Raw genomic sequence first — 23,211 nt, 5'->3', positions numbered from 1 at the left:
ATAAAATTTAAAAATATACGCCAATGTACCACAATGTATGCTTGCGCATGTGTAAACAATACATGCATCAATATCACCAAGCATGCATTACTACAATCGTGTGTGCATGTGTCAAAACACACGTGAGTGGCAACCTTTCTTTTTTTTTTAACAATTCTTTTTATTGAACAATGAATCATTTACATAGGTACATCAGGTGTTCATACGATTGGTTTTACACACGCAGGGTTTAATCAGCTAATATCATTACAATTCAACTGTGTAGCATTTTATGGTGAATCATTGACATCCAATTAGGAATTCTTGGGGGGGTACAGATATTCCATCTATAAGAGTGGCAACCTTTCTTTAATAGAAAACCTATTCCACGACTACACGCGTGCACATGCACTTTGATGCATGCTGTTGGACCCGGCCTCGTGGCGTGGTCTTAACCCTCTTGGATTGTGCTCGTCCCCCGCACCGGCCTACATGGGCCGCCCTTTCAGGCCGCCAGGGACCCCTCCTCCCTTCAAGGTCCCCCTTGGATTGTACCTGTTTGCCTACACCTGCCTCAGCGGCCCCCTTTTCCAGGCCGCACAGGAACCCCTCATCTCTTCGGGGTTCCCCCCATGCTTGCTCCACGCACCAGCCCACGCGACCCGGCTCCCCCCGGCCTCGGCCCCAGCGAAGCCCCGACATCGAGGCACCAAGATCTGGCCAGGGGGCACCGCATGGCCACTTCACCTCTCCCGGAGGAGGAGAGTTTCGATGGGACCCCCACCGTCCCTCCACACCTAGGTGCGATCGTCCTCCGGCCTCTCCGGGCCTGGCGCCTCTCCCGCTGGGCGTCTGGCCTCTCCCAGCCCGGCCTCTCCGCCCCCCCCAGGCGCAAGGGTCCGGACATCAAAGGGCTCCAGACCTATATCTGGGGCAACCCCGCAATGGAACAGCAGTTGTATCCCGGAGTCAAGAGCCCTGCTGATGGAATCGCGGCTGACCCTACGGAGAAGAACTCTTGCTTGACCCTATACCACGAGCCCAGCTGACTGCGTCGCGGCTCCACCTTATTGAGACAAGGAACCTCACGGAACATCGGGGCCCTGCTGACGCTGTCACTACCCAAACCTCGCTGAAGCCTCCCCCAGAGCCCTGCTGACGTCGTCGCGGCTCGAGCTGAACTGAACCACCTTAAGAGCCCTGCTGACCTAGTCGCGGCTCAAGCTCCACGAACTGATCACCAGAGCCCTGCTGACGCCGTCGCGGCTCGACCACTCCGGGACACGGAGTCCCTCCAGCTTGAGGAACAAGAACTGGGCCTAAGGTACCCTCGTACCCAGCTGCTACCAAAGACTGTCCCGCTACCCCGTCCCTACCAAAGACTTTGAGACTCTTGCGGATCCCTCGATCCCCCCTTGTATATATCGATAACCGTAACTTCTTAAATGCTGATAAAGAATTGCTCATCGTGATAAATATCCTCGAGTCCTGTGTGGTGGTGTTACTGTGCTGGTACGGTATAGGAGAAGGACCTCTCCTAGGAGGCTTCTCAGCAGCGCTCGGCTACTTCGTACAGTGTGGGGGCCCCCCTGGGTGGTCTCTCTGACTCCCCCGGGGTTCGCCTTCCAACACATGCATTCAAGTGCGCTCTGTGAAGAGCATTGGCAAGGCATTATAGAGCCGACACCTATTGGTTTGTCTGAGCTTGCTTATAGTTTGCCCACACCAAATTGTTAGTACAAAAGGTATTAATTAGAAACAGAGAAGAGCTGTCTGCTTTGGAAAACATCTAGTGACAAACACCTGATATTTGTTTATTGATGGTGACGAGTTCCACAGGTTTCTAGGTGAGTTATGTTATGATGTTTTTGTACATAAAAACCCCATCTGCCATAAGATGAAGGTATCCTAAAGGGTATGAGCGTGTGGTACAACTCGACCCTCAACTGATCATACTGATAAAGCGACCATTGGAGTTAATGTTGTACAAGAGCCCTTTAAGGTAAAGTAGCTAGTCATTCTCTTAGGGAGGCCGAAAATAAAAGACCAGTTTTTATGTCTGCTTTTTCTTCTAGAGACTCTCGCTCCTCCAATCAAGCAGAGGGCTTCATTTAAACTTAAGGATGCCAAATGCCACCTGCACCCACGTCTGAAAGGAAGACAAGATGATATCACAAGGCCCAGTATTTCAGGTAAGGATTCTTCAAGCTAAAGGTCACTACTTAAGAACCAACACGAAATGTCTCTTATGTTGTAAGTCCCATGATTTTCTTTCTTGACCTGGGGCCATATGTATCATTCCAAATTGCGATCGCAAATGCCAAAATTCACAGAATTTCGGCGTTTGCGATCGCAATTTGGCTCAGTGGTATGTATTAAAGAAAAACGGCCTTGCAAAATAAGGAATTTCAAAATTTGCAATAACTTTTTTTGCGATTTCATTTAAGGAATCGCAAATTACTATTCCTTAAATGCAATGTAAGAAGCACAGAAAAAGTGCAATTTTCCCTTAAGGAATCGCAAATTACCACCAACTTCAAAGTTGGTGGTAATTTGGGATTTCTCTGAAAAATGCACTTTTTTGCATTTTTCAAAGTGCCATGTGGCGCAGATATATGCCCTTAGGGCATGTATGTGTGCCACATGTGCACACATGCACATTTCAGGGGTGCAACAGGGTGTCCTTTTGACACCCTGGCACCCTTGAAATTGCATTCTCAATTTGCGATTCTCTAATTGAGAATCGCAAATTGAGAATGTCTTCCCATTCATTCCTATAGGCCCATAGGAATGAATGGGAAGGTATTCCTTAATTGCGAATCGCAATTTGCAATTCGCAATTAAGGAATATGTAGGATTCACAAAGTTATTTGCAAATCCTACATACATAGCGTTTTGCGATTCTCAAATAGCGATTCGCAAAAAAACGCTATTTGAGAATCGCAAAAGAACATTGTGATACATATGGCCCCTGGTCTTATTTGTAAAATATTCTTGGCCTTCATTGGCCATTCCATTGCCATCCCTTCAACGTTTCTCACCACCATGTATGGCCCATTTAAAAAATCTTTAGTTTTTAGCTCTAACCATAATGTTCCCTAATGTAGGCTTTGGCAGTAAATTTCTGTACCAATACTTCAAAATGATGATATAGTTATGCATCCCTAAATACGTTTCTTACTATACCCATAAACTTCACATATCACTAAACAGTGTTCCTTGCCCAAAAGTCAGTGTTAAGTACAACATGAAATCCACAGCGTACACAAAATATTTGATATTCCTGCCCTGCTGTTCATAAACTATAGGCCAGGTGTAGAAAGTGTTTTAGTGTTTGCAAACCGCCTGAGTGGGTAAATCAGCGAGTGTGTGAACACTAAAACCCTTTTTATAATTCATAAATCCCATTTAACAATTCAGAAATAATTTTCAAAATTGTTAAATGGGTTTCGGAAGTGATACTGAATTAGTGTTTGGAGGGGCCATGTTTAGGGCTTCCCTTCCAGTAACTGATTCCTTATGTCATGTCTTAATGTTTTTTCGACCGAAATCTAGTTGCAAAATATTAATATTTTACCGACACCTCAAAAGAGGTGGTAACCATTCCCAAAAGGAAAAGGGTCCCCAATGAGCCGCTTCCCGTTTGTGATTGTAGACAAAAATGTTTTAGGAATAAGCAGTGGTACATGGGACAACTGCTTACCGTTTTTAAGCACATTCCGTTTTTCTTTAAGAAATACGAGCTGCTTTAACACGGTGGTCTGCTGACACCAGCAGGATACCATCCCTGTAATGGCAATGAATAATACTGGGTTGCAATTTGCGATCCAACCTTATTAATGTTCATCAAGTAGGTCGATTTGCTACCCGCTATGATTCTGTATTTTGTTAACCAACCTATTAGTACAGAGGTAGAATAACAAAATACGAATGCATTCGGTACGTGTCGGCACGCAAATTATGACCTCCTTATACTGAATGCATTTGTAGTATATCTGAACCTATATTTTTAAAAGTACAACGAAGCTACTAAACTAAATTACATTATTTAAAAAAAGCATACATATGAAATTAGTGAATGTGTACATGTGAAATTTCTATGCTGTTCTTTTGTTTTGTGCAGAAGCCCATATTGGAAACTGTATGGGGATTCTATCTACACACCTCTTTGTTTGGTATTCTACTATCATTTTTGCCTTATTAACCAATCTGTTCTAAGCATTATAGGATAAAACAAAAGAGATTTAGACTTTATTTTGTGAAGTAGTACATAGGTTCATCAAATGGTGCAAACATATTTAAAAACAAAAATTATTTTTGTGTAAACTCTAATCTAATATTTATTCTTTTCTATTTATTTTTTATTTATTTATTTAATTTAAGGAGTTTGATATAGCGTTGTCCGGACCCGGGGGTATGGGAGCGCTTTACAACAGTTTATCGCAAGAGTTATATAATAGAGCATTGTTATACATCATGGTTCGGAAGTCCAAGTGTGTTGTGCAGTATTGAGGTAGTGGTGAGTACTGAGGTAACCTCGTGGATTGCACATCGTCTTGGGTTGAACTTAAGTGGTCTTTGTGATACAGAGTCAGAGAGCAATGGAGTCGGGGTTTGCGTTAAGGCGGCAGTTATCCATTTGGGAGGGAGCGGTTGAGGAAGAGGACTTTTAGGTGTTTTTTTAATTTTGTGAAGGGCGAGATTGTTCTGATATCTGCTGGGATGGAGTTCCAGATTTTTTGCGCGTTTCCGGCGAAGGACCTTGCAGCAGTTTTTTGTTTGTGTGTTTTCATAGGGATGAGAAGTAGGGTGTTGGAGCTCCTGCGGTTTCTTGTCTGACCAGCCTTCTTGAGTTTGGTGGCCAGATATTCCTGTTTTCCTGTGTGTAGGGTTTTGTGCGTGAAGCTGGCAGTTCTGAAATTAGCAGGCTGTTCGACTGGGAGCCATTTTAGTTCTCTTAGTGCTGTTGAAATGTGATCGTATTTCCTGATTCCAGTGACCATTCTGGCTGCTGCGTTGAGGGTTGTTTTTAGGGGAGTTAGGTGGGATTTTGTTGAATCGGTGAGGGTTGCGTTCCCATAGTCGAGTCTGGATAGCACCAGTGATTGGGTGGCTTGTTTGAGATCTTTGGTGGGGATGAACGGTTTAATTTCGTTGAGTAGCTTCAGATTGAGGAAGGCACTCTTTGCAGAGTTTTTAATGTGATTGGCCATGTCAAGTTTAGGGTCTAGGGGGATTCCTAGTGATTTTACGGAGTTTGCCAGAGTAAGATTACCGTTGAGAGCCTCCATTGCTTTAAGCCATTCTGCAATTTGAGGGTTCTCTTCTTTGTTGGAGATGAGGAGGATCTCAGTTTTGATGTGATTGAGTTTTAGGTGATTAAGAGATAGCCAGTGTTGGATTTCTTTTAGAGTGTCATATAGTCTGAGGATGTCATCTAAGGCAGAAGGTTTCGAGATAGACCTGGATGTCATCTGCATATAGGTGGAAGGGGATGTTGGCATTTTTAAGTATGGTGCTGAGGGGTTCCATGTATATGTTGAACAGTTGTGGTGAGAGCACTGAACCTTCAGGTATGCCCCTGGTGACGGGGTGTAGGTCGGAGATAAAGTTTTAGATTTTTATCCTTTGCGAACGGTTGTGTAGGAAGGAGGAGAACCATCGTAGGACCACCTCATCAGCACCTACCGTTTCTTGTAGGGCCTTGATGAGTAGTTGGTGATCGACCGTGTCAAAGGCTGCCAACAAGTCCAGGAGAATGAGTAGGCAGCATTGATCGATATCAAATGATTTGTGGATGTCATCTGTGATGTTGAGGATCGCGGTCTCTGTGCTATAGCCTTTTCTGAACCCCGATTGGTGGGGATCAAGAAGCTTGATGTTGTCCATGTGCTGGGTCAGTTGAGAGAGGACACATTTTTCGTGGATTTTGAATAGGAGGGGGAGATTGGAGACGGGTCTGAAGCTGTTCAGGTCCTTGCAGTCAAGGCCTGTTTTTTTTTGTAGTGGCGTGACTTGTCCGACTTTGAGGCATTCAGGTATGATGCCGGTTCTTAGGGAGCTGTTGATGATCCTGCACCAGAATGGGGCTATGGAGAGTTTTAGTTTTTGGGTCATTTGGGTGGGTATAGGGTCAAGGACGTGAGAGGCGTGTTTGAAGGTGGAGATTAGCTTGAGGATCTCGGCTTCCGGGATGGGGTTGAAGAACTTCCTTGTTTTCTTGGGGTGCAAGCACGTGCTTTCTATAGTCACTGGAGGTAGGCTTTTGTAGGCGAGGTTGATGTTGGTGTCTAGTGAGAGCTCAATCTTGGTGACTTTTTCTTCGAAGAAGTTGATGAAGTTTTCGCACAATTCCTTGGAGGCTTGAATAGAGGATCCGGAGAGCTTGGAGGTTTGTTGCTTGATGATTTTAAACAGTTTGTTGGGTCTGTTTTTTGCGTTGTCCAGGGCAGAGCAGAAAAAGGTGGATTTTTCGCTGCAGATGTGTTTTTTGTACTTCCTTCGAGCTGCTTTGAGTTGTTCGAGAAGGCTTGTGGAGGGGTTGTTTCTCCATAGCCTTTCTGTAGCTCTGAGTTGTCTCCTTTCGTTGTTAATGTCCGTGTTGAACCAGGATCTCAATGGGATGTTCCTGTTTTTTTTAGTTTCAGGGGGGCTACTTGGTCTAGAATGGATAGTGTTGTAGTGGGCAGTGAGTTCTGTAGTGAATAGATCATCCGCAGAAGTAGTGAGGAGGGAGTTAACCCTTTCTTCCAGGTCAGTCATGTTGATCTGAGTGAATTTTCTGGTCCATTTGGGATGGTCTTGGGTGGTTGGTTAGAAAGTGATCGGTTGAGTTAGGTAGAAGAGGATTAAGTGATGATCTGACCAATCCACGGGCAGGGTGTGGTTTATCGTGACTGTATCACATTTGGCGATATTGGCATCTAGGATTGCTCCTTTGGTGTGAGTTTCCTCTGTGCAGTGTTGGGTAAGGTTGTTATTCTATAGTAGCTCATTCAAGTTCTGGATTAGCCGGTTGTTTTTTTCATTCCAGTGTAGGTTGAGGTCGCCCAGAATTAATTTATTTGCATCTCGGAGAGAGCAGTGGGCAACCAGGTCAGACAGGTGTTCAGTGAATGTGGTGGTGTTGCCTGGGGGGTGGTAGATAAGGTGGTAGATTAGTGTTTTTTGTTGCTAGTGTTGATGTTGACGGTTAGGTATTCAACGGTGTTATAGTTGCAGGAGTCTGTTTCAGTCACGGAAATATTGTCTCTGTGGATGATTGCTATGCCACCTCCTCTTTGGTCTTTTCTATCTTTGTTGGTGTTTGCAAAGCCCGGGGGGACGAGATTGTCCAGGAGTGGTAGGGAGGAATCATTTAGCCAAGTTTCGGTGATGAATGCTATGTCTATATTAGGCTTGAGGATGGATTCTGCTAGCTCTGTGTCATGCTTGGTGGCTGATCTGCAGTTTGTGAGCATGCAGTTGGTGGGGGTCGTCTCTGTTTTGGGTTTCTTCATTCGGGGGGCCGTGGGGATGATAATGCGAGTGGCCGGAGGTCTGGGGGATTTCGGAGGGGCCTGGTCGCTTCCTAGTCCTGTGATCACCTGGATTTTGGATTGGAGGGTGACAGTAATGGGATTGTCGTATGAGGAGGCGAGGTCAGCCGCTTCACTCTCAGACATTGGATCTCTAGTTCTTTTAGGTCTCTGTGTCTGATTGGAGAGGGGGGTAGAGATCCATCTCTGGAGGGGAGCCTTGGAAGGCCTTTGTTGTGTGTTTATTTTCTGTTGTTCCCTTCTGAGTTTGATATTCCTTTCGAGGGGTATGCAGATCAATGTGAGAGTGGCATTCGGTAAAGCCCACAGGAGCTATTTGGCTTAGAAGAAAGCCATGGGTAGGAGGGTATATGACGAGGGCAGTTGGTAGAGGAGTAGTATCAGAAAAGGTCACAGAGAATATCTGTATTTCCACCATAAAGGTACAATTTCTGATTTACTAGATACTTTTTTGAAGATATTAGCGGTATGCATAGAAATAATTTCTGGAGCCTCATTCTTCAAGGTTAACGCACATGACTGAAGTGAACATCTGTCATTATTTTATCTCCTTAACATGATGGAATGTTTACAGAACTTGTTTTGGCATGTTCGATTTTTAAGCTCGCTTCATCCACAAATTAAAAAAATATAAGTTTATAGATGCCGTCCTGTTATTATCACGTCGGGAAGTACATCAGACTGATCTGAGTTATTTTAAATGGGACATTTCGTTCCACAATTGATTACCTTGAACATACCTAGGTTACCACAGTAACAAGCAAAGGTAGCAAAGCTTTAGCATAGGTCCCAGGGACCTAATTACAACAGATGGACGTAAACCCGGTGATGCGATTACAAGACTTTATGGTCTGTGGCCAGTCTAGTTTATCTCATTGTAAGCTCTGTTGGAGATAATACATTTGTTGCAGTGCTCAGGACGATACATCGTATTAAATGGTCTTCGGATGTACAAATGGAGATTGAAATGTCACAGTAGGAACATCCAACTAAACTGATGAATCAGACACTGATATTATATAGTTTTTGGAATATGTATCTGATCCAGGCTATATTACATACAGTCATGTTTTAAACATAAAGAATAAAATGACCATAGGTCTAAGTATGAAATGCACAGAAGGATGGGACTGGATCCATTTGATGGTTAGATTTCCGCTCTGGCTTAAGAAGGAGTGATAAGTATAATAGCAGAGTTTACAAATCAGACTTTAAAGAGCTGGGCGGAACTCAAGGAGTTTCACTCCACAGAATGCTGTGGAGTTACATAAAAACTCAGTGAGATTCCATATAGTTCCGCGAGTGGGCGGAAATCTGTTCGTCGGCCTTCTCTCGCTGATTTTTAGCGCCGGAGCTTATTCCGCGCTGCAAAATTGGCATGAATGGGACCGCGCGGCGTGCTAGAAGGGGCTGCTTCTTTGCTGCCGCTCATAGATTTAATAGATTTTTTATTCGAGTCGCAGCTTTCTTACCGCAAACAGTCGCGACTGCCCACTCACCAGGTACCATTCTAAAGCCCGAATATCATACTAAGGGACTCCAATTCTCGACTCATGCTAACCAACGTAACATTGGCGAGCCGTGTGCAAGAAAAAGCTCCGCCACACAGCGGTTGGCAGAGGTTTAACAGAACTCAATGCGGAGTTGCCCAATGCTCCGCGAACTCCACCGCCGGACCTGAATTTATCGCCCACCCCTAATACTTTAGTAAACTAGAAATTCCTGCTGCTCATGGGGATAAGCAGGATATGGGAGACAGGGCAGGATGATTCAGGTTTAATTTTCTTGCTATCTTCAGTGGCAAGCCATTACAAAAATGGGGTAACCTAATCGTGATCAAGGACCTGGGTAAGGTAAGATACAAGAAACAGTGGTCCTAGACCTTCATTTATGAATCAACAAATGATTATGTGAGCATTCATAGGAACAAATTAATCGCTCATGGAACTTAATACATTATTTACAACAGGAAATTGCAACAAACCATAATCTGGTTCACCATGCATTTTTATTTTCATGTCAAATGGTGAAAATCATATGTACGTTATCAATTTTAACAGAAAAGTTTGCTCCAGAGGGAACGTGCATAGGAGAAAGGGTGCTCAGGTGGAAGATAGTGAGAAAGCATATTCAAGAATTGGCAAATTGGCAAAGAAATTTTTACTACATCAAAACAATTGGACTGGTTTTAATCACCGTCCTTGAGGGCCTGGCCACGCTATTCAGTACATAATCACAAGTATATTGCAGTTTCAATTTAAATAGAAATCAATCCTAGAGTGGCACGTGGGGGTTAAAGTTCGAGGTCCAGGCTAGATTAAAGGGGGCATCGACGTTTCGACCCGTCTTATGGCCATGAGGGTGATTTAATCCTCGGCCTTGCGGATCTTCATCAGGACAGGGTGGGGCAACCTAGAGAGGTATGGGGCCTTGTCACATACCTATTGAATGAGTGAGAAAGAAACCAGAAGTCAGGTCGTTGCGCTGGGGGGTACAATTCTATCAGCATCACTAATCAGTATAAAGGTAGCTCACCCACCGTAAAATGTGATAGACTGGTCATTAATTGAGGTGAGGAGCTAATGTCCACAATTACAATGGTTACTGCGGCCAACTTCACGGATCACTGCGCATAGGAGCAGTAGCTTGAATGCTAAGAAAGGGTAAAGAGGTAGGGAGAATCAATAACCCTGCCAATGCTTTGTCTCAGGCTAGTAGTGCTCATATATATAAGAGAAACTCTTTACCTTGAGGCAATATCCACTGATCTCAAGGTAGTGGGACCGCAAAAAAGTCAGTGTTGTCCAGTATTGATAATGAGTTAGGTCCGCATAGTCAACCGAGCATACAATAGGAATCCAATTCCCAACTAAAAAGAATAAACATAGGGGGAAGGGGGTAAGCTTAATATCTCAATATAATTTCGGTATCTCAGGCCTAACCCCCAAGGGAATGAAAGTCACCTTGATTAAGCGCTCTGGGTCAGCGTCCGTCTACCGCCGTGTATAGCAGGATACTGAGAAGGCGGCTGGCGCGAGGACGTATAAGAACGGGTACCGCGTCGGCGTCGGATTGACGCCGCCGGTACACGTCAGTTGAAAGGGAGGACAGACTCTCCCGGTAACCGTGCATGATGCTACTAGGAGGGTTTACAATCACAGATGTGAGATTACAAGGGGGAACACAGCGATGATTCATGAATATGTGCCTGCCGAATTGGTGAACATGGCACATATACAATAACCAATTTGTGACTGGTACAAGGAGAAATTGGATACAGTGGGGAACACAGCAAGATGCTGCTAGGAGGGGGGAAATTAATACAAGGATCCATGGATATGTGCCTGCCGAATTTGGTGATTAACATGGTACATATACAATAAACAATTAGTGACGGGTACAGGGAGCAATTTGAATACAATAGGGAACACAGACTAAAAGGGGTTAAAAATTGCCTATAAGACGAGCATAATTGTACAGTACAATGATGGTGTTAAAAACATTCGCAAAAAGTACAAGGATTATGTTGATACAATTGCCAAATTAAATGACACTAGGTTAGTGCATTTGACATAACACGGTACAATGATGATGTTAAATGACATTCGCAATTATATTGCTCAGTACAAGGGTTATGTTAATACAATTACCAATTGATGTGCCACGAGGTTAGTGCGTGTGACAAACATAACTCGGGAGGAATGCTAAATAAAGTGAGATCGTGGTCCTATTGAACAGCATGTGATGAGGGTGTAATACACTAGCTACCTAGTGTTTTATTCAGGGTCATTGTGAGGTCACTAGCTCCCTAGTGTCTCGGAGATCATCCATTACTAAGTACAGAGACTTGCCTGCTGATTTCCTCAAATTCGTTCAGGCCCCGTGCTACCATATTCAAGGAATGTATCCATCTGCACTCTCATTTGTTAAGTATCTTGGCAAAATCACCCCCTCTTGGGTTACGTTTGACTTTCTCAATGACCCACCATCTGAGACTCGCAGCTGTGTGTTCAAACATGGTAAAGTGTTCAACTAAGGGTGCACCTTGTACCTTGCATCGTATGCGACTACAATGTTGTAGGATGCCTCCTTTAATTCTCTGGATGGTTTGCCCTACATATACGAACCCACAGGGGCAAGAAATTGCGTAGATGACGCCACTGGTATTGCAATTACTGTGTTCATGTATTGTATACACATGTTCATTGTGCGTGAATTCAGTGATCTCTTTAGACAGTGGGGCAAGCCATACAAGAGCCACATTTGTGGTGGCCCCTAATTGGTGGGATCCCCCATAGAGTAGTTTGGCCGGAGGTACCTGGTGTGGGTAACAGATACTTAACCACGTGATCCCCAATATTTTTACCTTTTCTAAAGGCATGTAGTGGAGTCTGCATGTTGCCCAATTGGTCTGATACTAAATGCCAGTGTTGGTTTATGGTCTTTTTGATGGCGGTACTTTTGGTGGTAAAAGTGGTCACGCATACTAAACGTTCCTCTCCTGTGGTAGTTTTAGGTTTAGGGACTAGTAGGAATTCCCTGTGGTTGTGCCACGCTCGCTTGCGTGCTTTCTTAAGAAGTCTGGTGGGGTATCCCCTTTCACTCAATCTAGCTAGGAGGCCTGCTGACTCATCAAAGTAGTCCTCCATTTTGGTGCAATTCCTACGTAGCCTCAAGAATTGTCCGAAGGGCAAATTGTCCCTGAGGTTACGGGGTGGTGGCTTGTGTATCTCAGGAGGGTGTTCCGCTCACTGCTCTCCCTATATAGGCTAGTATGTAATTTGCCGGACTCTGCTTTTATCGTAATGTCCAAAAAATTGATTGCTTCTCTATTGAAGTCAAGCGTGAACTGAATATCTGTAGAGCAAGAGTTCAGCCACTGGTGAAAGGATCTGAGTTGTTCCTCATTACCTTTCCAGATTGTCGAACGTCGTCTATGTAACGTCGCCACATTGTTATGCAGTCTCTATATGGGTTGTTCTCATTGAGGATAAACTGTTGTTAATACTCGTTCATATAAATGATTGCTAGATTGGGGGCGAAGCTCGCCCCCATTGCCACGCCCTTAGTTTGTACAGTGGCTAATATGTTGGAGCTGGGGTCATGTGGAAGCTCGTCCACCAATTTGATCGTCTGCATAGTGTCTCTAAGATAGGTGGGGGTGCTCTCTGCAATTTTTCCGTGAAGTTAGGCTGAAACATTATGTTCGAGGCATATGAGCTGCAGATTACATACTTTTGCATAGATCGCTATCTGGTGTTGGGCCCGGATGCTTGCAGTTTGTTTTTCCTCTTGGAAAGTCTTTGGAAGTCACGAGGTCAGTGACTCCTCCTTTGGATCGTATTGCGCATGGGCTTCGGCTCCATCCTCAGATTGTTTTTTCCCGCCATCGGGCTCGGATGTGATCTTCGCGCTCCGGTTCCGAACAGCTTCCAGTTCGCCGATCGACGCGCAATCCTCACCCCAATCGCTGTATTGTTTTTGATCACGATCTCTTCAATCAACGCGCCTTCTCATCGACACAAACATTCGGTTCCAGTCGTCGACGGCGGCCTTCGGGCCTACCCAGGCTCCGGTCCCGGCTCATGGAAAGAACTCCATTTAAAAAGTGCCCTCAATGTGGGTCCAAATTTCCCCACACCGATCTTCATGAGGTATGCAACCTTTGCATCTCCCCGGAACACGAGGTTCGAGTCTGTCCGGCCTGTAAGTCTTTCACATCCAAAAAGACTATTCGGGACCGAAGAGCCAGAAGGAACATGGCACACTCCTCGACGTCCATTCCAGTCGACATCTTCGGAGACGACATCGACGATCCGGAACATCATCGTACCGAAGAGCACCTCGTCAGCGCTTCCGAGGCCGACGAGTCAGATGTGGAGGACATCACCCCGGCGCAGAGGGTCGTGAGTACCAATCTACCCCCTCCCACACCCGCGCCGACACCCAAAAAGGCTTCGGTCACGCCTTCGCCTCCGGGCCTAGGCAAGACCAGAGACACTGCTTCACACACCTCACCTTCGGGCCCGGTGAAGAAGCCAAGTAAGCCTTCCGGTGGCTCGAGCCAGCCTGCCAGCGGTGCCGAGAAACACACATCGGCACCTAAAAAGAAGACGCCCTCCACTTCGACACCGAGCTCCGCACCAAAACCCTCGGGGTCGAAACCCAGCCCTTCAGCACCGACGCCATCTTCGGTGCGAACCAAACCACACAAAGCCACCGGCACTGACACTTCCAAGCCGAAGCACATCTCAGCGCCGACCAAGAGACCGGAGGGTCCCAAGCCGGGTTCTAAACATCAAACCGGCACAGAAAAACCTAAAAAATCATCGGCCCGATGCCTTCGGCACCGACGGACCAAATTACCTCACCAGAGTTATTTACACCGGATCCCTTGCAAAAAACTCTTACCAAGGATCCAAAAACTGGACATTTTACGCTCTCTACTAAGAAGAGACATTTGGAGAAGCCTGCTCCGCCTCCACCTCCAAAGAGGAAGGACTCTGCTACCTCTCCATTCAGAATACCTTCCCCACCTCCACCCCCTCCACCCCCTCCACCCTCTTCACCCTCACCTCATCGTTCTCCTACTCCGTCTCCAGACGATGAGGATCATGGGGACCCATATTATGATACAGGGGATGTGCCACAAGACCCCACCCCTACAGGATCTCCAGATCCATGGGACGATTACCATATACCAGATATCCCCAACGTCCCACAAGACGATATATACCCTTCTAGACCATCTCCACCTGAAGATTCACTAGGGTTTAACCATCTTCTGCAAAGAGCAGCACATTATCATGCATAATGACCCTGTGGAGGAAGATTTCCTCCTAGACACATTCGATACTACACAGAGGTCCACCTCCATACTGCCCATGCTCAAAGGGGTGGTAAAGCATGCGGCAGAAGTTTTTAAAGACCCAGTTAGAGCCATGGTCCTTAACCCACGGATCGAAAAGAAGTACAAATCTACTCCCTCAGATTCCTCTTACATTAGAGGACCAGCGCCACTAGATTCCTTAGTGGTCTCTACGGCACGTAAAAGTGCAAACTCACAAGCGTCAGGTGATGCACCACCACCTGACAAGGAATCAAAACTGCTAGATGCTTCAGGCAAACGCACAGCATCCCAGGCCGCCAATATATGGCGTATAGCAAACACTCAGGCACTGCTGGCCAGATATGACAGGGCTCATTATGACGAATTAGAGAGCATAATGCAACATCTCCCTGAAAAATATAAAAGTAAAGCCAACGAGTTGATTCAAGAGGGTAAAACAATCACAAACACCTCTATACGTTGTGCCCTAGACGCAGTAGTCACAGCCTCCAGGGCCATTAACACCAGCGTCCTTCTCCGTCGTCATGCTTGGTTAAGGGTATCTGGGTTTAAACCAGAAGTACAAGCCTCTATCCTTAACCATCCCTTTGACCAGGAACATCTATTCGGGCCAAAGGTGGATGAGGCCTTAGAAAAGATGAAAAAGGACACGGATACAGCAAAATCCATGAGGGCCTTACCGTCTCACCCGCCCAGGCGCTTCTTTCGCCGCTCATCCTTTCGGAGTGCATCCAGAGGCTACTCCTCAGACACAGCGTCCACATTGTACAAGTTCCCTACTCAGACCACCTTTACAAAAGGTTACCAAAGAGGCGGCTACAGGGGTAACAACAACAAGGGCAGAGGCAAAACAAACAACGCCCGTCCTGCCACACCTACTACCCAATGACTTCCCCCCGCTCCCCCCAGACCATTCCACTCCAGTCGGGGGCAGACTCACAAATTTCCTTCATGTCTGGGAGACCATCACCTCAGACAAATGGGTGACCCAAATAATTCGGTCAGAATACTGCCTGGAATTAACATCTACCCCCCCAAACATTCCACCCAGGCAACGCCCAATGTCACAAGAACATTCCACATTGCTAAATCAGGAGGTAATCTCCCTCCTACAAAAACAGGCAATAGAACACGTTCCTGTCAATCAACAAAATTTGGGGGTTTACTCCCTATATTTTCTAATACCAAAAAGGGACGAGACTCTACGACCTATTCTAGATCTCCGGCCCCTAAACACATACATACACTCAGACCATTTTCACATGGTAACGCTTCAGCAGGTACTTCCACTCCTCTCCCAGAATGACTTTCTCACCACACTGGACTTGAAAGATGCATACTTCCACATTCCAGTACACCATGCTCACAGAAAGTACCACATATTTGTAGTGGACGGATAACACTACCAATTCAAAGTGCTCCCGAGTCACAACAGCACCACAGGTATTCATCAAGTGCCTAGCGGTGGTGGCGGCACACCTCAGAAGACAGCACATTCACGTCTTCCCATACTTGGACGATTGGCTGATAAAAGCCACTTCATACAACCACTGTGTACACCACACCGCCACCACAATCCAACTACTTCACCAACTAGGCTTCACGGTGAACCACCAAAAGTCCCAGCTAACTCCATCCCACATAAAACAATACCTTGGTGCCATCATAGACACCTCAAAAGCAATAGCCTACCTCAATCTGGCCAGGATTGCAAGCATTCAGGCTTTGCGACAAAAATTCGTACTTCTTTACTCCCTTCCAGCACGAGGCCTCTTGCATTTTCATAGTGCCTCACGCAAGACTCCAGATGCGTCCACTCCAAGAGTGCTTAGCGCGCCAATGGAACCAGGCCCAGGGGCAACTGACAGATCTGGTGTTGGTAGACGGTTGCACCCATCGCTCTCTGCAGTGGTGGAACACCACAAACCTTTCCAAAGGTCGACCGTTCCTGGACCCGGTTCCCCAAATAATACTAACAACGGACGCATCGCTCTCCGGCTGGGGAGCTCATCTATTACACCTCACAGTTCAGGACACATGGACGCCGCAACAAAAGTTACTCCATATCAACCATCTGGAGTTACTAGCAATCTTTCTAGCCCTGAAATCCTTTCAACCACGGCTTTCAGGCAAGGCAGTCCTCATTCGCACAGACAACATGACGGCCATGTATTACATTCAAAAAGACGGCGGCACACACTCTCCACAGCTCTCTCAATTAGCACAGAGCATATGGAGATGGGCAATTCCCCACAAAATCTTTCTCCTAGCTCAACATGTCCCAGGAGTCCAAAACACCGTGGCAGATATGCTCAGCAGACAGACACAACAGATCCACGAGTGGGAACTTCACCCACAGGTTCTTCATCCGTTTTTTCAAATGTGGGGGCATCCACAGATAGGCCTCTTCGCCACCCACGAAAACACAAAATGCCCAAGCTTCGCCGCCAGATACCCACACCCATTGTCCAAAGGAAATGCGATATGGATGAACTGGTCAGGCAAATTTGCGTACGCTTTTCCGCCTCTCCCACTCATTCCATTAGTGGTGCGAAAGCTACAACAGCACTCCCTCACACTGATCCTAGTAGCTCCAACGTGGGCCAGACAACCGTGGTACACCACGCTGCTGGAACTCTCGGTAGTACCACACCAAAAGCTACACCTCTCACCATGCCTCCTAACCCAGAACCATGGAGAGATCAGGCACCCGGACCCAGCTCAGCTCAACCTTGCGATCTGGCTCCTGAAATCCTAGAATTCGGGTACCTAAACCTTCCCCCTGACTGTATGAACGTCATCAGAGAAGCTAGACGCCCTACCACTAGAGCCTGCTACGCTGCCAAGTGGAAAAGATTTGTTGTTTATTGCCATAACAACACAATCAATCCTCTAGACGTGTCTATACAACACATCATATGCTACTTACTCCACCTACAAAGGTGTAATCTAGCCTATACCTCCATTCGGCTACACCTCGCAGCAATTGCAGCTTACTTACAAAACAGACAGCACCTATCACTTTTCAGAGTACCTGCCATTAAAGCCTTCATGGAAGGCGTCAAAAGAATAATTCCCCCCAGAGTACCACCCTCACCTGTGTGGAACTTAAATATCGTTCTCACAAGGCTGATGGGGCCTCCCTTCAAACCTTTGCATAAATGCGAACTGCAATTCCTCACATGGAAAACAGCTATCCTTGTAGCCATCACTTCCCTTAGAAGGGTCAGTGAGATACAAGCACTTACCATACAAGAACCTTTTCTTGAAATGCACCAGAACAAGGTTGTTCTCCGTACCAACCCAAAATTCCTACCTAAAGTCATTTCCCCTTTTCACCTAAACCAATCTGTAGAATTACCAGTATTTTTCTCGCAACCTCAGACCGTTACAGAAAGGGCTCTGCACACGCTAGATGTCAAACAAACCTTACTTTACTATATCCAAAGAACACAACCTTTCAGAAAGACCAAACAACTGTTTGTCTCTTTCTCTCCACCACACATGGGCAACCCCATCTCAAAATCAGGGATAGCAAGGTGGATTGTAAAATGCATCCAGATTTGCTACCACAAAGCAAAACGAACGCTTTCCGTTCCCCTTAAAGCCCATTCTACACGGAAGATAGGGGCTTCCATTGCTTTTCTAGGGAACATCCCACTAGATGATATCTGCAAAGCAGCTACATGGTCAACACCGCACACTTTCACTAAACACTATTGTGTAGATGTGCAAACCAATCAACAAGCTAGTGTGGGCCAGGCTGTACTAAAAACACTATTTCAAACCACTGCAACAGATACCGGTGGTCGCCGCTAAGGTTGGGAACTGCTATATAGTCTATGCAAAAGTGTGTAATCTGCAGCTCATATGCCTCGAACGGAATATGCTACTTACCAGTATGCATCTGTTCTTGGCATGTAGAGCTGCAGATCTACACACGCCCACCCGGCTACCTGTATCTGTTCCAGTCTATCTTATTTAGATACAACACACATGGGTTTCTTCACTGTTGTTACTACGCTCCATCTTTCCCTGCTGGCGAAAAACAATCTCAGGATGGAGCCGAAGCCCATGCACAATACGATCCAAAGGAGGAGTCACCGTCCTCGTGACTTCCAAAGACTTTCTAAGAGGAAAAAAAAACGGCAAACATCCGGGCCCAACACCAGATGGCGATCTATGCAAAAGTGTGTAGATCTGCAGTTCTACATGCCAAGAACAGATGCATACTGGAAAGTAGCATATTACTTCCTGAAGACTCCACTTAATCCGACCTTCTCAGGAAGTGGTTTAAAACCTCCATCTAAGTTTAACCCCCGACTTACCTAATGCCTCACAAACTGGTGGCTTTTGAACAGGTAGTGATGAGGGATGTTGATAATATACTGGCAAACCGGCAGTATGTCAAATACAATGTGAGTAAACAGGAGCGGGAAGCATTGGAATCATTAAAAATCAACCTCAGCATAGTGATCAAACCTGCCGACATAGGCGGTGCGATGGTTGTACAGAATGTGGAGGACTATAAAAAAGAAATTCTCTCACAGCTATCAGTTAAAGGTAACTATGAGAAATTGAGAAGGGATCCCACACAAGAGATCAGTAAGATTATAACACGCGTGACTCGTGAGGCACTTGAAGTAGGACATCTTAGCAAACCAGAACACAAATATCTAAACAACAAACATCCTAGGATGCCTACAATCTATACCCTCCCTAAAATACACAAGCGCATGCAGGACCCACCAGGGAGACCTATAATTTCAGGTTGTGGTTCCATTTTGGAATCACTCTGCAAATACATCGATGTATTTCTCAAACCAATTGCAGAGAGCACCCCCACCTATCTTAGAGACACTATGCAGACGATCAAATTGGTGGACGAGCTTCCACATGACCCCAGCTCCAACATATTAGCCACTATGGATATAACGGCTTTGTACACTAACATCCCACAAACTGCTGCACTCACATGCATTGAATCAGTATTGAATAAACGGCCTGCACCACACAAGGTCCCAACAGAATTCATCATTGAACTTTTGTGGATTGGTATGACCAAGAATTACTTCACCTTCCTGGGTGAATACTATGTACAAACTAAGGGCGTGGCAATGGGAGTGAGCTTCGCCCCGAATCTAGCAATCATCTATATGAACGAGTATGAACAACAGTTTATCCTCAATGAGAACAACCCATGTAGAGACTGCATAACAATGTGGCGACGTTACATAGAAGACGTTCTGACAATCTGGAAAGGTAATGAGGAACAACTCAGATCCTTTCACCAGTGGCTGAACTCTTGCTCTACAGATATTCAGTTCACCCTTGACTTCAATAGAGAAGCAATCATTTTTTGGACATTACGATAAAAGCCGAGTCCGGCAAATTACATACTAGCCTATATAAGAAGAGCAGTGAGCAGAACACCCTACTGAGATACACAAGCCACCACCCCCGTAACCTCAGGGACAATTTGCCCTTCGGACAATTCTTGAGGCTACGTAGGAATTGCACCAAAAAGGAGGACTACTTTGATGAGTCAGCAGGCCTCCTAGCTAGATTGAGTGAAAGGGGATACCCCACCAGACTTCTTAAGAAAGCACACAAGCAAGCGTGGCACAACCACAGGGAATTTCTACTAGTCCCTAAACCTAAAACTACCACAGGGGAGGAATGTTTAGTATGCGTGACCACTTTTAAGACCAAAAGTACCGCCATCAAAGAGACCGTAAACCAACATTGGCATTTAGTATCAGACGAATTGGGCAACATGCCGACTCCACTACATGCCTTTAGAAAAGGTAAAAATATTAGGGATCACGTGGTTAACTCTCTGTTACCCACACCAGGTACCTCCGGCCGAACTACTCTATGGGGGATCCCACCAATTAGGGGCCACCACAAATGTGGCTCTTGTAAGGCTTGCCCACTCTCTAAAGAGATCACTGAATTTACGCACAATGAACATGTGCATACACTACATGAACACAGTAATTGCAATACCAGTGGCGTCATCTACGCAATTTCTTGCCCCTGTGGGTTCGTATATGTAGCGCAAACCATCCAGAGAATTAAATGTCGCATCCTACAACATTGTAGTCACATACGATGCAAGGTACAAGGTGCACCCTTAGTTGAACACTTTACCACGTTTGAACACACAGCTGAGAGTCTCAGATGGTGGGTCATTGAGAAAGTCAAACCTAACCCAAGAGGGGGTGATTTTGCCAATATACTTAACAAACGAGAGTGCAGATGGATACATTCCTTGGATACGGTAGCACGGGGCCTGAACGAATTTGAGGAAATCAGCAGGCAAGTCTCTGTACTTAGTAATGGATGATCTCCGAGACACTAGGGAGCTAGTGACCTCACAATGACCCTGCATAAAACACTGGGTAGCAAGTGTATTACACCCTCATCACATGCTGTTCAATTGGGCCACGATCTCACTTTATTTTGCATTCCTCGCAAGTTATGTTTGTCACACGCACTAACCTCGTGGCACATCAATTGGTAATTGTATTAACATAACCCTTGTACTGAGCAATCTAATTGCGAATGTCTTTTAACATCATCATTGTACTGTGTTATGTTTGTCAAATGCACTAACCTCGTGTCATTTAATTTGGCAATTGTATTAAAATAATCCTTGTACTTTTTGCGAATGTTTTTAACACCATCATTGTACTGTACAATTATGCTCGTCTTATAGGCAATTTTTAACCCCTTTTAGTCTGTGTTCCCTATTGTACTCAAATTGCTCCCTGTACTGGTCACTAATTGTTTATTGTATATGTACCATGTTAATCACCAAATTCGGCAGGCACATATCCATGGACCCTTGTATTAATTTCCCCCCTCCTAGCAGCATCTTGCCGTGTTCCCCACTGTATCCAATTGCTCCTTGTACCAGTCACAAATTGGTTATTGTATATGTGCCTCGGCAGGCACATATTCATGAATCATCGCTGTGTTCCCCCTTGTAATCTCACATCTGTGATTGTAAACCCCCCTAGTAGCATCATGCACGGTTACCGGGAGAGTCTGTCCTCCCTTTCAACTGACGTGTACCGGCGGCGTCAATCCGACGCCGACGCGGTACCCGTTCTTATGCGTCCTCGCGCCGGACGCCTTCTCAGTATCCTGCTATACACGGCGGTAGACGGACGCGGACCCAGAGCGCTTAATCAAGGTGACTTTCATTCCCTTGGGGGTTAGGCCTGAGATACCGAAATTATATTGAGATATTAAGCTTACCCCTTATTCTTTTTAGTTGGGAATTGGATTACTATTGTATGCTCGGTTGACTATGCGGACCTAACTCATTATCAATACTGGACAACACCGACTTTTTTGCGGTCCCACTACCTTGAGATCAGTGGATATTGCCTCAAGGTAAAGAGTTTCTCTTATATATATGAGCACTACTAGCCTGAGACAAAGCATTGGCGGGGTTATTGATTCTCCCTACCTCTTTACCCTTTCTTAGCATTCAAGCTACTGCTCCTATGCGCAGTGATCCGTGAAGTTGGCCGCAGTAACTATTGTAATTGTGGACATTAGCTCCTCACCTCAATTAATGACCAGTCTATCACATTTTACGGTGGGTGAGCTACCTTTATACTGATTAGTGATGCTGATAGAATTGTACCCCCCAGTGCAACGACCTGACTTCTGGTTTCTTTCTCACTCATTCAATAGGTATGTGACATGGCCCCATACCTCCCTAGGTTGCCCCACCCTGTCCTGAGGAAGATCCGCCCGCAAGGCCGAGGATCAAATCACCCTCATGGCCATAAGACGGGTCAAAACGTCGACGCCCCCTTTAATCTAGCATGGACCTCGAACTTTAACCCCCACGTGCCACTCTAGGATTGATTTCTATTTAAATTGAAACTGCAATATACTTGTGATTGTGTACTGAATAGCATGGCCAGGCCCTCAAGGACGGTGATTAAAACCAGTCCAATTGTTTTGATGTAGTAAAAATTTCTTTGCCAATTTGCCAATTCTTAAATAATCTTTCTCACTATCTTCCACCTGAGCACCCTTTCTCCTATGCACGTTCCCTCTGGAGCAACCTTCTCTGTTAAAACTGATAACGTACATAGGATTTTCACCATTTGACATGAAAATAAAAATGCATGGTGAACCAGATTATGGTTTGTTGCACTTTCCAGTTGTAAATAATGTATTAAGTTCCATGAGCGATTAATTTGTTCCAATGAATGCTCACATAATCATTTGTTGATTCATAAATGAAGGTCTAGGACCACTGTATCTTCAGTAGCAAAGCATTTACTAATGGAATATTACCATTCTTCTGAATCTCCCTTACCATGTGGAATGAAGGTGAAAAATACAACATATGCAGCTGATAGAGAAAGCAAATTAGATACTACAAGGTCATGAATTGTGCTTTTTAGCACCATAAAGCCTTTGGTGACATTGGTCTTTTGACATAAATTAAATATATAGATCTGAAATAATTTGAGGCTCAATGGAGCAATGCATTTGGCATGAAAAAGGAAAGACTGTGTCGCATGGTGAGTATTTATATAATTTGATGTTTACACAGTTGTACTGTGTATATATTTCTACCTATGCTAATTATGCTATAATATGTTTTAACTTGTTTGAACTGTACTGTATTTGTACTTATAGATTAAATTAAAAAACAGTAACTATCCTAACCATAATTAAAGATAAACTACTGCTGCTCTCTAATTTAGATTTATCAAGCAATCTTTGAAGTTAGAGGGTAAACCTTCACTGTATTCAAAAGATATGATCAGGAAAAGCGCATCTTATGGCAAAGAACTTGGAGTTTCATCT

At 45.2% G+C, this 23,211-nt stretch overlaps 1 protein-coding gene across 1 annotated transcript in view; it reads left to right on the top strand.

Annotated features, from left to right (window-relative positions):
- Positions 1-23,211, top strand: part of SCUBE3 (signal peptide, CUB domain and EGF like domain containing 3) — a 1,455,403-nt gene that overhangs the window by 1,222,689 nt on the left and 209,503 nt on the right. Inside the window, exon 14 of the mRNA XM_085651134.1 lies at positions 2,055-2,171. Coding sequence (XP_085507260.1) covers positions 2,055-2,171 — 117 coding nt within the window. The remainder of the gene's footprint in view (positions 1-2,054; positions 2,172-23,211) is intronic.

This window comes from Triturus cristatus, chromosome 1_1 (genome assembly GCF_964204655.1).
Source record: "Triturus cristatus chromosome 1_1, aTriCri1.1, whole genome shotgun sequence".
Classification (NCBI taxonomy): Eukaryota; Metazoa; Chordata; class Amphibia; order Caudata; family Salamandridae; genus Triturus; species Triturus cristatus.
Note: the sequence above shows the minus strand (reverse complement) of the source record. Positions and strands in the feature narration are given on the sequence as shown.